The sequence below is a fragment of the Peromyscus leucopus genome, chromosome 7 (assembly GCF_004664715.2).
Source record: "Peromyscus leucopus breed LL Stock chromosome 7, UCI_PerLeu_2.1, whole genome shotgun sequence".
In the NCBI taxonomy this organism is placed as follows: domain Eukaryota; kingdom Metazoa; phylum Chordata; class Mammalia; order Rodentia; family Cricetidae; genus Peromyscus; species Peromyscus leucopus.
Genome location: NC_051069.1, coordinates 95,430,171 through 95,446,485, shown reverse-complemented (window position 1 = coordinate 95,446,485; position 16,315 = coordinate 95,430,171). Strand labels below are relative to the sequence as shown.

Sequence of the window (16,315 nt, the reverse complement as noted above, 5' to 3'; positions counted from 1 at the left end):
GAGGCTGGGGGTTAGAGACAGCGGGTCACTTCAAGATGGAATCCTAGGAGAGCTGTTGCAGAGAAGGTAAGGCTGTCTCTTCAGGGCAGGGCAAAGAGCAACAGTGGACTTGTTTGGAGATTTTTGTTTTGTTTTGTTTTTTCCCCCTGAGGCAGGGAATCATGTAGCTAGTCTGGTTTCAAACTTGCTGTGTAGCTGAGGGTAACCTTGAACTCCTGCTTCTCATTTTTCTACCTCTCAAGTTTTCAGATGACAGCTGTACTCCACCATTCCTGTCAAGGAGCATAGGTTTGATCTCAGTGTAGTTAGGGTATACTGGCACACGCTGTAATCCCAGTTTCCTGGGATGCTGAAGCAGAAGGACCTAGAGTTTGAGTCCAGCCTGGGTTACATACAGAGATCCTGTCTCAAAGAATTACAAATATCTTTCTCTGTGTGTGTGTCAGTGATATAAAGCTTGAAGGCATGTGTGGGGCCTCATATTCAATGCAGTCCCCAAAATAAACAAAAATCCCCAAAACAAACCTAACAATCAATGCAGTGTTCACTTGAAGCCGTCTGTTCAAGATGGGCTGCCCCACTTCTGAGCGTGGGTGAAGAGGTGGGGAGTGTGCTTAGGAGGCAGTCAGGATCTGACTGGAAATGTCCACAGGTTAAGCTGCCTCCTCTTGGGTGATGCTCTTCCTTCCTACAGACAGATTGGGTTGCCGGCATTACTTTCTTCCAGGTCATAAGTCACTGGGCCAGAGACTAGTGATGCAAAACCAGCACCGAGATCGGCAGTCTGTTTATGGTGGAGCTGTTGTGCTAAGGCTGGGTTGGCTGTTGGGGGGCGGGGGGGTGGGGTGTCTCAGAGGATGTGGCCTTTTTTTTTTTTTTTTTTTTGGTTTTTCAAGACAGAGTTTCTCTGTGTAGCTTTGGAGCCTATCCTGGAACTCACTGTGTAGCCCAGGCTGGCCTCGAACTTACAGAGATGTGCCTGGCTCTGCCTCCCGAGTACTGGGATTAAAGGCGCACGCTACCACCGCCTGGCCTGTGTCCTTTTTTAAGGTAGTTGAAAGCATAGTGTTGCTTTCCATTGAACTGTGGGAGTCTAAAAGAGGTACCTGGTTTGGGGTAAAACTGGTTCTGTGAGCTAACAGTGGAACTGCTCAACATCTGCATGAGGTGTGGAAATGGCTAAGTGGCGGTGATGTCTGTCATCAGAGGTAGGGAAGAGGCTGGGGAAGAGAAGAGCAAGTTTTCCCTTTGTGAGCTGGGAGATGGCGGCCTGGAGCAATGCTAGCGAGGTTGTGCTTCCCTGAGCCCGGGGTAGGAGGTGGGAAGTGGGTTGGTTTGATGACAGGAAGTGAGACACAAATGTCCTAGGCCTGCTCTGCGTGGCACCTCAAGGGAGGGCTGGTGTGCCGTGTTTGCCATCTTGTTTGATCTATGTCGTCTTTGGTCTTGATGGCTAATCTGGAGGAGCATCCTCAGGAAGATAGTTCCTGGGTTCCAGACCTCAGAACAGGGTGGGTGGCGTGTAGTTTGGTGGCAAGCAACTCGGCCACCAAAGCTTTTTCCCGGCTTCAGGGGTTTATTTTTAGATACCTTTGTCCAAATTTCCCGGCCCCTGACTGCTTCACAAGTTGGCTGGTTTTGACGTCATCTCTTTGATGAAAGCCCTTCCTCCTCCTGTGGGAGCCTGTCAGCTATGTTCTAGGCTCTGTTTTCCTGGGGTGCCGTCAGGGACAAAAAGCCAGGGGTTTGGGGCAGGGTGAGGGCCGTCCCTTTCTTGTGTTTAGCCTGGCTTTGGATCCTAGGAAACTAAGTTGAGGGGGAGATGAGGAAGATGTTGGTTGGCCATAAGTGCAGTCTACAGGAGGTGGCCCTTGCCTCTCAGCACAGGGGACAGAACAGAGTCAGGTCACTTAGGTTACTAATGAGACACCAGCACTTGTGACTCTCCCAGCCCAACAAGTAGCTGCTGTTGACTTTGTACACACACACACACACACACACACACACACACACCTCCTCTCTTACTCTCACTTTTCTCTGGATTTGGGGTTGCTGTGAATGTTCTCAGATGAAATGACAGCAGCCGTCAGCACTCTTGGTGAGGGAAGGTTTTGCTGCCAGATAAAGGGAGGATTGTCTCGGCAATCTCACCTGCTGCCCCAGAGGCTGAGGTGAGTGTGTGTGTGTGGGTGAGGAGAGTGGAGCTCTGTGAGTCTCAGAGCTTTGAGTTGGGAGGTGGAAAGCAGCTGCTGTCCTGGCAATTGCAGATGTGCCTAACTCCTGGGACATTGGTCTCATGGGACAGCAAAGGACCTAAAGGTCACTGCAAGAAGCCCAAAGAGGAGTGTTTTTCAGGCTCCTCTGGTTTCTGGAGGGAATAGCTGTAACCCATCTTTGTGATCTGCATGACAGCCTCTGGCTCTCTGGCCAGCCTTTCTCCGCTTGGCAACGTGCCAGACTCAGCTGTAGAAGCTGGAATTTTCCTTTTTGTTTTGTTTGTTTTTTGAGACAGAGTTTCCCTGTGCAGCTCTGGCTGTCTTGGAACTTGCTATGTAGTCCAGGCTGACTTCCAGCTCAGATTCGCATGCCTCTGCCTCCTCAGTGCTAGGGTTAAAGATATGTGCCCCCACCGCCAGGCGCTAGAATTTCTGCCTTCAAAAATACTATTAGGAATCTCCAGGCTGAACACTCTGGGACAGTCTGTGTAGGGCTGACTGGGAACCATGTGACCATCTATGTATGTAGACGTCCCAGCACGCCATGGTGCTTCATTGACGTGCAAGGGAGGAGGAGACCATTCCTTAAGTCCCGGACAGGCTTCTTGCAGCTACAGGAGGAAACTGAACCTCCTTAAAATTACAAGACCACAGAAGAGGTGTTCAAGTGTGAGCCTAGGACAGTGGGCAAAGACCCCCTCCCACCCCAATTCACCTCAGGCTAGAACCAGCCTTTTTACGTGTCCAAGGAAGACTTGGGCACATGTGGCCTGCAGGACTGAATGGTGAAAGTGGGGATTCCAGGTATGGTATTGTGTATGAAAGGTCCCTAGCATGGGCTGTGGCTCATGACTGGGGACATGAGTAGTCAATCATCGGGATCATTGAGGGGATTAGACTGACCAAGCCACCTTACTACCCTACCCCATGATTAACTCCCCTTCAGCAAGGTCTAGAATATTTTCATAAACCCCTTCTAGGGTCTTTTATATCCAGGAGTTTCCAGGGGAAGGATCTTGCTTTAAAAAAAAAAATGCTTAAGCATCTTCTCCCAAGTTTAAAGAAACAGTGTCTTATTCACACAATGGCTGGTGGTAGGCAGCCCCCATAAATCAGACAGGGTTCTTTCACTCTAGTGTTGGAACGAGAGCTGTAGGAGGAGTTGCCGGAAAAGATGGTTTCCGTGGAGGGGGCCACGAGGGCCAAGTCCCGGGACTGCTGCATTGACTGGGGTTGGTCTAACAGGGGCTTGGAGTCATACTTCTCACACTGCTCTGGGGTGGGAAGGAACTATAAAGGCTGTGCTGAGGTGTACCCTGTGGCTGGCAGCTTGGACCCTTCTTGTTTCAACTGTAATTGTTATGCTCAGGGCTCTTTAACCCAGTTGAGGTCTTAGCCTTTTGTCTGGGAGAGGGCTTCCAAGGCTCAGCTGGTTTGCACACTTGTGTGGTAGCTGAGGTGAACCGCTGGGAAGGTCCCTCCACCCCTGATGAGTCTGGATTGGAGGATGCTGTGTGGCTGCAGTGTAAGTTGGGGGGACGGGTACCAGGTTGCTTTCAGAAGAGGCATTTGTTCCCGAAGAAGCATCATTCTAATAGAAACTGGAACTCAATGGAGGCTTGAGGAGCTTCAGGTTGGAGGTCTGTCCGGGGTGGAGGTAACTGAACTCTTAAGTGGTGGGTGATAGTTTGGCCAGCTAGGATCTAAGGAGCAGAGCACAGCAAGGTGCCTGTGGGAGTGAGTCAGCCTGATGAGCGGATGAAGCTTATAGCAGCCTGTTCAGAAACTTGGCTCTGCCCACTCTGAACCCTGTGTTTGTGTCTTCTCAGCCTGCTTTATCATCTGTGAGGGAGTTTAGTGGATGGGACTGGGTCCAGAACACTAGTGGAGGTCTGTTAGGCCCTGGCTGTGGGAATCCAGATGAGGAAGCCCCAGGGGAAATTTGAGATCTGGTCACATCTCTCACTCCTTGGCTGCCATCTTGGCCCAGCTAACATGATAGAGTTCCAAGCTCTTTATTTTAATAAGGAGTGCTGGGCTACTGTAGGGCTCGACATGGAGAATGTGCTTAGCATACCAGGCCATTACCTTCCCAGCACCAAAATTCAAAGGGTAAGGTGGAGGCCCTCTTGATATCTCAGCTTAGTCTCTTATTCAGCAATTAATTGCTGAACCTTCCTTTGGATGGCACTGTTCTGAGCATGGGGATTAGTTAGAAGATAATCACAGGGGTCTTAATTAAAGCAAGTGTGCCTGAATAGATGGCAAAAGCCTAGAGAAGGGGAGGTTACCTAAGGTCAAGGGATGAAGTAGTGGGTGAAGCTAGGCGTGAGTGGAGGTGGAACCAAGAAGCAGAAGACTTGTGAATTTGGGCTGTACTTGGAACGGTGCCATGGTGGGCCTGAGATGACAGCAACATGCACCAGCTTGACACTCAGTCCCCAGCACTGGTTGTTAGCGTTGGAGCCTGAGGCTGCTGGTCTGTCTTCCCATTTTCCCAGCAGGCACTCATTAATGGTGGCCTTGCAGCTGCTCTGGGCACAGGAAGCAGCTGCTCCAGGCACCTTATTGGGCCTGATGTCCTCACCCCTCTTGAGGTTGAGGCTGCTCCATTCCCAGGCTTCTGTCACTGGGTCTCTAGAGCAGGTTACATGGCAGAGTTACAGCCTGCTAATTGGGCTGCTCCAGCATGGAGACAAGACACTTGTAGTCCAGGACATAGGATTAGGTGACAAGCCCCTAGACTCTAGAGTCGTTCCCATTACCTCATTGAGAGCTTAGCCATGTCTGAGAGTATGGGGGAGGGACAGGCTCACTGGAAAAGGCACAGGCAGCCGTAGTAAGGACAGGCAGTGTTATCTAGGTGGGAAGGCATGTCCAGAAGAGACATTAGAATCCACTGAAACTAGAGGGCCCAGGAGGAGTACCAGAGTTTATGGTCAAAAGATCTGCCTGGGTCCTGCAAATACCAGGGAGCCACAGATAGTATCTGAGTATCTGCCATCATGCCAAGGGTATGTCATCTGAGTGACAGTGTCCAGGCCGGGCTTCAGAGCAGGAGATGTGAGTGCTGGGAGATGAGAAGGAAGAACTGGAGGCCATAGCCAAACTCAGGGGAAGAGAAACAGAACTCAGCTGAGAGTAGTGACTGCTTGTTCCTAGATGTTCAAGCCAAGCTGCAACAGAAGACCTTCTCACATGCAAAGGCATTCCTCAGGGAACTGTTGCTGGAGATGGAGATATATGGAGACCCATGGGGTACTAGACCTTTCTCCTTGAGGCTCTCTGGATCCGCCTCTTCTTTCTCCCTCCCCTAGGACTGAAAGCACAAAGCCAGCCTTTGCTGGGGTGGCATGGGAGCCACCACTCTCGAAATACCAGCTTGCGTATTGTAAGCTTGGCATCTCTGCAGGACCCTAGGGGCTGAGGCTGTCTGAATGGTACTGTTTGGTTGAACCATCACCAGTTCAGAGAGGATACCTTTCCTAGGCAGGTGGGACTTACCAAGGAAGAGAGAACTTCTCCAGAAAGCTTGGGTTTGGGACTAGGGAGTAGAAAGGATTCTGAGAAGGGAACTTTTTCATAGAACAGATTGAGTGTTCCCTTTGATGACACCCTCAGATAAGAGGCTACATGTCTATAATAAAGCGGGTAGAAAGGACATCCCTGAGAGGTGGAGAAGGGGTCCAAGTGCCATTTGGAACTGGGAAATTCAGGGCTACCTCCCTCTCCCCCCATTTTCTCTATCCTGCTTTCAGGTGCTTGGCTTCATGACTCCATCTGCACTGGGCAGCCTTCCTGCTGCTGAATAATCAGTCAGCAGCACTTTTACCAGCTCACGAGCCAGGCAGGGATCAGGGTCCTCGACTACATAGACACTGCAGAGTGGCTGAATCTTTGAGGATGGGTAGATTGTGTAAGCTCTGGTAGGAGGGGTATCATCAGGAACATCCAGTTTGGAAGGTAGAGCCATGGCATCCTGTGGCTGGCCCACCCAGAGCTCTGGCTGAATGCCCATGGGCTACTGCTCACTTCAAGCTCCCTAGCCCTCTGCTCTTTCCATAAGGACCCTAGAGCAGGGCTGAACTAGGGTTTCATGTTGTCCATCTATGCCTTGGAGAAAGGGAAGGCTAGACATGGCTGCAAGCCCCAGGCTTCCCTGTCTGTCCAGGGACCAGAATGTATGAGGACCTATGTCCCACGTACCTGCTTCCAGGGAATCATCATTTCTCTGCTCCTCAGTCCGTCCCCAGCAGTCCTGATACCTGACTGCTGCTGAGCACCCCCTCCGTGAGCCACCTAGGACGCTAGGGCCTGGGTAGCACCAGGGAGATGAGCAGAAGTGTAAATTGTGTGGCGAGCTGCCGGCTCTGAGGTGAAAATGAAAAGTTCAGTCAACAGCGGCAGTAGGCACAGCAGGCTGGGGTGCCAGGCACAGCACCCCACCTCCCTCCTCGCTCCTTCACACCCCCTCCCTGCAGTCTTCCCCAGGCTCCTTCCCAGGTCTGGCCTGCCTGCCTTGCTCCTTTGTCATCCCTGCCATTTGGGGCTCCCAGGCTGGCCCTGGGCTAAGCCTGATTCTAAGAAGGTCTTGACTTCTTGCTTCTGTTGTGTTTCTCTAATTTGTTGACTGGCGCACAAAGAAGTGGGCTGTCCTTGAGTGAACGTGGTGTTTACTGATGTTTATGGTAGGCCTGTCCATCATCCGTTCTTTTGTGGTTTCCACATAAGCAGTGCCTTGTCTTCAAACAATAGTGCTTTTGTTTTTCCTAGTTCCTCACTTCTCTTGAAATTATCTGTTCTTCTTTGATTTTATAATTGGAGACACTGAGGCCCAGAGAAAAACCACCTTCTAGTCAGGAGCTTAGGCTCAGATTCTAGATCCTTGTGTGGGGCTGTCCATACCACTTCTGATGCTTCCTCCCTCCCTGACTGCCTTCTTGGCTTGCACTTTTCAAGGCTTTGGGTAGAGGTAGGGTAGAGTGAGGAAGGGCAGGGAGGGAAGGGAAGAAGGTACTCGAACCCTTCACTTGGCTTTCTCTGCTCTCATCGGGGTTCCTCAGGACTTGACACAGGTTCAGGTTCTGGGCCAGAAGCTACTGTGCAGTCTGGTGGAGATTGGGGGAGGGGGGTAAAGGAGGGGAGAGAGAAGCTGACGGAGTTCCTGGACAGAATAATAATAATGTGCTGTATTCTAGCTGCGGCCTCCCTGCCGTGCCTCCCCTAAGCACTTTGCACATGCAGTGCAGACCGGCTGCCTGAGGGACCCCCAGGGTCTGAGCCCCCACTTGTGAGGACCTCTGTGTGCAGGCGGGAGCCTATCGATGTCCTTGTAATTAAAAATGAGCATGCCTCACTTCCCCCAGCGAGGAGAAGCTTCCACCTCGGGTGGGTTGCAGCAGCTGCTGGCTGGCTGTGTGACTGCCTGTTTGTCCAGCCTGGTACAGAGGGGTGAGTGTGACTGGGCAGCAAAGGGTGAGCAAAGAGGCAAGGAGGATGCATCAGGCAGAACTCACTTTTTATGGGCCTGGAGCTTAGGTAAGAGATGTGTGACCCAGGCCTTGACTTGTACCCACGGCCTCTTCATTTGGGGCATTTGCCACCTAGCTCTAAGTAGATCTAGTCTCTGAGCAGCCTGGAGGTGGGATTCCCCTTGAGTTTCTAGCCTGACCTCACTGCTTCTGTTTCTTGCCCTTCCACACTGCTAGCTGATGTCAATACACAGGCAGATAAACAAAATATTCAGATCCTCTCTCTTACCTCCCTTATCCCTGAATTCAGAAAGATCTACTTGTGTGTCCTGAGAGGAAACCTTAGCCCATCATACCAGCCCAGCTCCTTGTGGGAGCCCTGGGTAGTATGGGCAGACACTTGCCCCTATCCAAGAGATAGGCTTAGCCTGAGGTGAAGAGTAAGTTCCCAAGGTGGCTGAGATACCCTCAAGATGGTAGCCTTGTGCAAGGTGGTGAGGTGCTCCCAGTACTTTGGGGTAGGTAGTTCATGTTAGTAGAGGGTAGAGTAATAGTGCGGAATACGGTGAAATCTCCCTTTCTTATTTCCGATTCCAGCAGGCCTGGAGGTGTGACTAAGGGACTGGCATTCCTGAATCCAGTTTCTAGCAGTTCCTGCTAAAACCTTGGCATGGCTGCCTGACTTCTCCTGTTAGGTGGCATACACTGTGGAGGTCTGTGTCTCTTCCCCCTTCAAGAGGACCTGATGGGGTGTGTGTGTGTGTGTGTGTGTGTGTGTGTGTGTGTGTGTGTGTGTGTGGTGTGTGGTGTGTGGTGTGTGTAGGTCTGTGTCTCTTCCCCCTTCAAGAGGACCTGATGGTGTGTGTGTGTGTGTGTGCGCGCGCGTGCGTGCGTGCGTGCGTGCGTGCGTGCGTGTGAATGAGCTGCCCTAGAGTTAGAGTTTGTCAGATGACCACTAGTCGAATGACCAGGAAAGATCTCTCTGTCTTGGCCTTGCTTCCACCTACTTTTAGTTTCTTGGGCTGTGGTATTCCAGGCCTGACCGGGACTTCAGGCCTATCTGGGCTCCCTTTCCCAGCAGTACTAGGCTCTTGTGGCATTGAGCTGGTGTCCTTGGCCATTGGCAGTCTGCTCTCCAAGGGCTCCCTGGGGCTAGCTGAGGGAGAGGCAGCTGGCCTCACCTTCCTCCAATGATTTTCCAATATTTTCTGGCTCGTCAACATGCTGTTTGGGCAGCAACTCCTGCTGGGTATTGAGGACCCAGAAGCCAGCCCATGGCTACCCTCTTTTTCCCTGGAGGCTGCACCTGTCTAGCAAGGAAAAGGTTTATTCTTCCTGCCGGATCACTCAGGGACAGGGCATATGCTGGTTCTGCCCCCTTGCTCTTTCATCCCCTGATCCCATTAGACTCACCCCTGCTTGGTGAGCAGAGCACAAAGGGGAGAGTGGTCTCCCAGGAAGGACGACAGGGGCTGCTGTAGGCCCCTTCCTTGCTCAGGTAGAAGTTTTACCCCTTTGTCTTCTTCTGCGCCTCCTTTCCTGCTCCTGAGTCTGAGTTTTGACAGGACCCAGTATGTGTTATAATGATTTGGGCTTGAGCAAGCTATGGGATTTTTAATTAGCTTTATGCTTTCCTCCAGTAGGGAGGACCAGGGCCTGGTAGATAGCAGAGGGTGGACCACTGCTGAACTCAGGTCTGACGCAGGCCTGGGCAGTTAGTGTTTTGCTCCCTGTGTAGGAGGCTGCGAAGAGGTAGGGGTGCAGAGAACTGTAGCCAGGCCACAGTTTGCTCTCCATCCCCTGTCTCCCCCTTCTCTCTGTTCTCCCGATGGCTTTGAGATGAAGGCGATGGCAAGGATGGAGGATGCAGTTTCCATGGTAACAGGCTGTCCACAGCCAGGCAACTTCAGAGCTGGGCTCTCCGGAGGAGGCAGATGCGCAAAGCAGCCACAGAGCTGCCTGCCAGTGAGGGGGCTGGCAGAACAGGTGGCACAGGGTGGCTGTCTGGTGCTGCCCACCCTGATGCCCAGCCTAGGAGAGAGGGTGGAAAGAGCACTACCCCCTCTTCTCTATTACTGTCAGACTCTTCCAGAAAGAAAGGTTGGGAGGTAGCCTGAGTTTGGTAAGGGTCAAGACTGGGGTAAGAGCTTCATTGTAACTGTAATCTCTGGATGGACGTAGACTTTACTCTTGTTCTTGAGATGGCCGTTGGTCATTCTGATGCTGCCAGTTGGACCTCTCAAATGCTCAGTCTGATGATGTTGGTGAATGTCCTGTTCTGACTGTATCTGGGGACTGCTTTTTCACTACTAAGGAAGGACCTGGACCTTCTTCCGGGAGCCCCCATGGCTTTGGCAGCCTGGCTCAGTTTGTTGAATGGAGCACAGGTTTAGCAGATAACCTGTCCTCAGGTGCTGGCTTTGGAAGAGTCCCAGAGCCTGGTAGCTCCTACATTTGACAGTTATGATCTGTCACTTCCCTGACAGTACATTGTCATCAGGCTTCTCCTGAGGACTGGACCTTCAGCAAGCATGTCCAGAAACAAAGGCAGCCATCAAGAACAAAACAAAAAGCTAAAATGGTATATATAGAGATGACATGAGACTGGATATGGAGGAGGCCTGGAGAGCAATCAGATTGGCATGAAAGATTGAAGTCAAAACTAGTCAAAGTAATGACTCTGTTTGACTGACCTTAGAAGCATCAGGGCTAGGGTGTTTCACTCTGTGTTTGGGTGCATGGATACTCAGGAGGAAAGGCTTTGCCTGGATTACTTGTGGAGATTGAATGTGAGCTGCCACTAACCTAGGCTGGGGCACCTACCTCCACCTGGCCTCCTGGATATACTCTCTCTCTAGCTGGCACTGAGGGCCCTAGCTAGGTCCTTCTTTCAGACCTCTTATCCTTTCTTTTCCCCCTCCATGGGCTCTTTTTAATTGGAGGAGGTTCCTCAACCCTTGGGCTGGCCAGGCAGGCGAACAAGTGGAGTCCTGGAGTGGCTTCTCTGAACCAGGCGATAAGTCTCTCATTACTGTTAAGTGGAAGGCTCATTTTAGAGCTCACGGTGAGAGCCTGGCAGGTGCTATAAATAGCCATGTTGTGAAGGTTGGCGGGTGAGCAGTGACAGGGCAGGGGCCTCACAGTTGTCTTGGTGGGTAATTGTGCCCCATCACAGGAAAGGGAGGGCAGACTCTAGATCGAGAGACACTTGCTCCCTGTTCTGGTGGTTCCCGCCTGCCTCAGGCATATGTCTGCTGCTTTGATGCACTAGGGGCTAAGAAATACTGGTCTGTGTCCAGGCAAAGGGGAATGGAGTGCCTGTCGGCACTTGGGGCCCTAGAAGCTGATGCTTTAGCCCATTAGGTAATAATATTCAGTGCCACCTCATGTCCTATCTACCCTCTAGCTCAGATTCTGCTTCTTTCTCCTTTGGCAGAAACCCTGGCCTCAGGTGTAAGGAAGTACAGGAGCCACATTTGATTAGTTTCAGAGTTTGACAAACCTAGCCATGGGAATGTGGTAAAAGCAGTTTGTAATTGTAGTAATATGTCTATAGACAGGGGCTGGAGGCCCCAGCTTTCGGGGCGCTGACCTCACCCGGTATTTCTGTGTCAGTCAGCATTGTCCAGGGGAGAGGGGGATCAGGCCACAAAGTTCTAGCATAAAAAATGAGATAGGTCAGATCTTGGCTTGGGTGCCTAAGGCCATAGTCCTATCTTGTGAGGCCAGCTACTTAGTCCTAGACACGCACATAGGTTAGCAGAGCCAGGCTCTTGGGATGTTTTAGCATCTGACTTGGAATGCTGATCTGAGGATTCTCTGTCATTAGACCGCTGCTCCTGAAGTGTAGGGCTGCTCTTGGAGGGCTCCTCATGTGCCTCCTTCAGGAGGGGTGAGACGTGGAAGAGATGGGGATGGAATGCACAGCTAGCTCCTCCAGAAGGAACAGGCTGTGGACAGCTCCCAGGGCTCCCTCCATGGGACAGGCTGGTCAGAACCCTGTAGTGCTTATACCACATTCTGCAACACTGGTAGGAGCGGAAGCTGTGTGCTCACCCCCGGCTGGAGATCTACCAGCAAGACCAGATCCATTTCATGTGCCCACTGGCACGGCAAGGAGATTTCTACGTGCCGGAGGTGAAGGAGACAGAACGGAAATGTCGGGGGCTTGTGGAGGCCAGTGACACCCCGATGGATGGCACAGGTACCGGAGGTGGGGGAACAGGGTGGCCCTGCCTGGAGTCCCTCTTCTTCTGTACAGCTGAGGACACAGCGGAGGAGGCTCCTCTGTCTAAGGAGCTGGCCTTGTAGGTAGAGTCTCCTTGGCAAAGGAGCGAAGGTGACACCTTACATCAGCATCCACGTGCAGACTTGCCTGTTCTCAGACATGTGCATCCACATAAGTGTGGATTCCCACATGCTCTCCAGGTAACAAGAGATGCAATAGTAATTCTCAACGTCCTAGGCAGATGGGTGGAAGGCATCTGGGTGGGGTTTATCTGGAAGTGAGACTGAACTAGGTCTAAAGGTAAGAAAGGAAGCAAGGTGTTCCCCTGTCTCCAGTGTGAGCTCCTTCTAGAGCTCTTGCCACCAGAGCCAGCCCGTGCCGGTAGCTAGAATGCCCTGGGCTCAGGCCCACCAGCCATTTGCCTGGTTCCAACACCCTGCCATGATCTTGTATGACACTCAATGGGCAAGGAACCCTGTTGGTCACATGCCGGGTAATCCTAGGGGCCCCAACTTTTGGCTGTTCTGTTATGGGACTCAGAAATTCTAGGGGTGATAATGGCCGTGGGGAAAGGAACTGTCCCTCTCCTTTACTTCCCTGCGAGTCTTTCTGCCCATCCAGTCCTCAGCAGCCAAGGTCACTCTAGAGAGACATGTGTTGGCAGGGGCTGATGCAGGGAGGGTACTGGGAGGCAGTCTCTTCTCCCTTGGGGCTTGTGTCCAACATAGTTAACTTCATCTGCCACTTAATTACCTCCATGGGGTACTGCTCCCTTCTGTTTGATAGTGCCCGGCAGATACTCTTTGTGCCCCTACTGTGGGCACTGGACATTGCACAAGGTCAGTGAGCCCAGGCAGCCCCCAGAGTCGAAAGGAGGAGTGCCTTGACCTTCCTACAACCTTACTCTGCTTCCTGCCTCCTTGGCCCACCCACCCAGTTCCCTTCCCTCCCAAACACTGCCTGCCAGGAGTGTTAAAGGACGGCTTGGCACTCACTCCATACAGCTGGCTGCAGCCACAGCTCCCACACCCCTGAGGTCCTTGGCCTGTCCTCCCCACCAGTCTGCCCGCCTACTCCCTACTGTGGGTGCTGTGGGATCTGCCCACTTCTGACAGAGGCTGTCCTGACTCCCGGGGCAGCCACTCTCCAGGTGCATGCCACTTACACAGCAATGCATGGTGGGTGCCTGGCCACCCAAGGCTTGGCCTGTCCCTCCTTGCCTCCCTGCTGGGGCCCTGACTTGGACTGGGAGGTGAAAGGGGGTGATTAGCTGCCTTGTGCCTGTTATTACATTGATGTATTATTTAGCTCCACAGAAGCGATGAATATTTGATCTCCTTGCATTGGCTGTTGGCAGAGGGAGAGGGAGGAACTGGGTGAAGGTGGTAGCTTTGCATCCCCTGCCTAACAGCCCTGGGAATTTAGGTGCTCCTTTGCTTTGTCTGGAATCCTCTTTCAAGGGACACAGGCTCGACAAAGGGACCTACCTCCTTTTGTAGGGCTGTAGGGATACCACTGCCCTGCCTTGAAGAGTTCCTTTGTAAGTAGTGTCCATCTGTTCCCAGCAGCTGTCTTCATCTGATGTTCTGAGCCTGGGCTGGAGGAAGCACTCCTGGACTCTGTCTTCTGATCACTCTTAGCCCAGGAGTGGGAAGGGAAAAGGCTGGTCCCTATACCCAAGGGTCTTGGGTGAGCCATTAGGTGGGTGGGTAGATAGAACTTGACAGTAATGGGGTCGGGAGAAACTACCCCCTCCTTTATGCCTTTCAGACCTGCAGCCCTTGGGATACTGATATCAATGTGAGCGAGTGAAGAACTAGAGTCCTGCCCAGGGTCAAGGGATCACCCATAACTCAGCACTCTCTGGCATGCTACTGTGGGAGCCATACCAGAGGCCCCAGAGAAAGGAGAGCCCAGGGCCAGCATGCTGTCTTACACTTCCAGGGCTCACCTCACCTTTGCTAGTAGGGCCTAGAAGGCAGGATAGATTGGTGAGCAGTCCCTCATATTGCTTCCCCTCACTACCCTAGGCCCCAGCTGGAGGCTCAAGGACAGCTCTAGACCAATGCAAATACCAAGAAGTCCCCAGCTGCTCCTGGCTCAGGACCTTATTACCATGGAGACAGGAGCTGGGTGAGCTAGCCCACCCTCACCTTCCATGATGTTTAACAGCTTTGACAGCTGTGCCTCTCTACTTGATGACGTGTTGGCCATCTCCCAATCTGCAGTCCTGCACACAGTCGGCCTGGGCGCTTTGTTCCTCCTTACTGTCTTCCACCTGCATTCAGTGCCTCTGATCCAGTCGGGGCCAAGGGGTTGCACCTGGACAGAGCATACAAAGGACCGCTTACTTGGAGGATATACAAGGAGTAGAAGGGGCAGATTAAAAAGCATCAGTGGTTGGAGTGGGGACATGGTGGGGAAGGGTTCCCCTGGGTTCACTCAGGCATATGAGGAGAAAATCTTTAATAATGCTTCATCCTAGCACTCTCCTTCCTTTTGACTGGGTAAGTGTTTCTCGGGATTTCTTCATCCTCTTGTTTTAGCCCCTCCTTTACGTGGGGGTACAGTGTGGTTAGGGGAAGGAGCCAGCTGATGGCCTGAATATCACTGCTCCTTGGGGAGGCCTATGTAGGGGCATGGACTGGAGAGTAGTTTTCTTGGTCCTTTCTTCAGCCCTTCTGCCTCACGGGCAATGTCCTGGACAAACCATTCCCAAGCCTGAAAATGAATGGTGGAGAAGACACTATTCGGGCCTCCTTTGTTCTTCCCTCAGCTCCTCACCCTCGGGCTGAGTGGCCCTTAATGGATGTGGGGGTAGGGGTCAGTGGCTTTGTGAAAGTGCAGGGAATGGGAGCTAATTTAGGGTAGGGAGAGAAGTGTGCAGCCAGCTGCTCCTCTCTCCTGCTCTCTCTTCCACCCTGCAAACTCCCTTGGCTCTATCAGTGCTGCCCCAGTCAGAGCAGAGGGCAGAGGGCAGCTGGAATGGGCCTCCTAAGACAGGGTGGCTATATTATTCATGAGTGGACTACGCATGCTCAGTTCCTGAGCTGGTGGTGGAGCCCTTGTCCTGACCTGAAGGAGGTACCGTTGAGAATCTGTGGTCGTTGGCTAACCAGTGCTCCCTTGTCCTGGCCACAGGAGCTGACACAAGTGACACAAGTTCTGTGAGCCTGGAGGTGCGCCCTGGCAGCCGGGAGACCTCAGCCACCACACTGTCTCCCGGGGCGAGCAACCGTGGCTGGGATGATGGCGATGACCGCAGCGAGCACAGCTACAGTGAATCGGGTGCCAGCGGCTCGTCTTTTGAGGAGCTGGACCTGGAGGGCGAGGGGCCCTTGGGGGAACCCCGACTGAGCCCTGAGGCCAAGCTGGGGACTGCTCGGGAGCTCAGCACCCCTGAGAGGGGTGAGGAGTAGCCCCAAGCCCTCAGCCCTCTCGTGGTGCATTTGCTAAGGGACTGAGCAAACTCTCCAGCCCCCTTTTTCCTTAACCTGCCCAGCTTGGGCTGGGGGTACCAGGGCCTGAGTTCTCCTACCCCAAGCCTAAACCTCCTCACTGCCCTTTTGGCTCCCAGGGCCGAAGGAGCCAGAGACTGTTATCTGCACCGGCCTCCTGGGCTGCCAACTTTTTGCAGACTCATTGGAGCTTCCAGAACCCAGAATAAAGTGAATTACTTTCTTGTTTCACCTGGATTTGAGTTGTGCGTTTGTTTGTTCTAGCGTGGGGAGTGTTTGTGTATAGCTGGGATTAGGCAGGAGCACCCAAACCCAAGAGAAGGAACATGACTGAGCACTCTGATCAGAGGGACTTGGAGGCCCTGCAGCCCCTGTTGTGTCACCCCAGTGGAGGGTCACCCTGCACTGCAGCAGCCCTGGGGGGTCTCCTGCTGCTGGACAGCAGGTCTCAGGAGTAGGCAGCTCACAGGCTCTGTGCCCAGAGATGCCTTTGTGTCTGTGGCGTCAGAGTGCCTGTGCTCATGCTGGGACTGTCTCAGCAGGTGACACCCTCGCTGGGCCCTCCAGCACCTTCGTTCCTGGGCATGTGGATGTATGCCATGGGTGAGGCTGTGCCCATGTGAGCTTCAGGATGTGACTGTGCTTGGACATGGCTGGACATGTGTGTGGATGGCTGTGTGGCTATGCATGTATGTTGCTGTTCCTTCTGTTTATATGATTGCATTTATATTATAGACATATGTGAGGCTAGCTAGATGGAAGCACTTATGTGGACGTTGTATATAGACAGCTGGGTGTGCCTGTGTGTATGGTTGCGTGTTCATGTGTAAAATTGTGTGTTTTACTGTGTCTCCATGTATAGAGCTGAGTGTAGCTGTGTGTCCGTGACTACAACTGTGTTGGGGTGGGAACGTTTGTATGGCGGTGTATCCGTATGTGTGT

At 52.6% G+C, this 16,315-nt stretch overlaps 1 protein-coding gene across 6 annotated transcripts in view; it reads left to right on the top strand.

Annotated features, from left to right (window-relative positions):
* Tex264 (testis expressed 264, ER-phagy receptor) overlaps positions 1–15,610 on the top strand; it is a 29,285-nt gene extending 13,675 nt beyond the window's left edge. For all 6 annotated transcript variants that reach the window (XM_028895274.1, XM_028895277.1, XM_028895279.2 and 3 more), the window contains exons 5-6: positions 11,723–11,891; positions 15,057–15,610. In XM_028895274.1, the coding sequence (XP_028751107.1) occupies positions 11,723–11,891; positions 15,057–15,334 (447 nt within the window). In that variant the 3' untranslated portion in view covers positions 15,335–15,610. The remainder of the gene's footprint in view (positions 1–11,722; positions 11,892–15,056) is intronic.
* Positions 15,611–16,315: the final 705 nt, after the last annotated feature.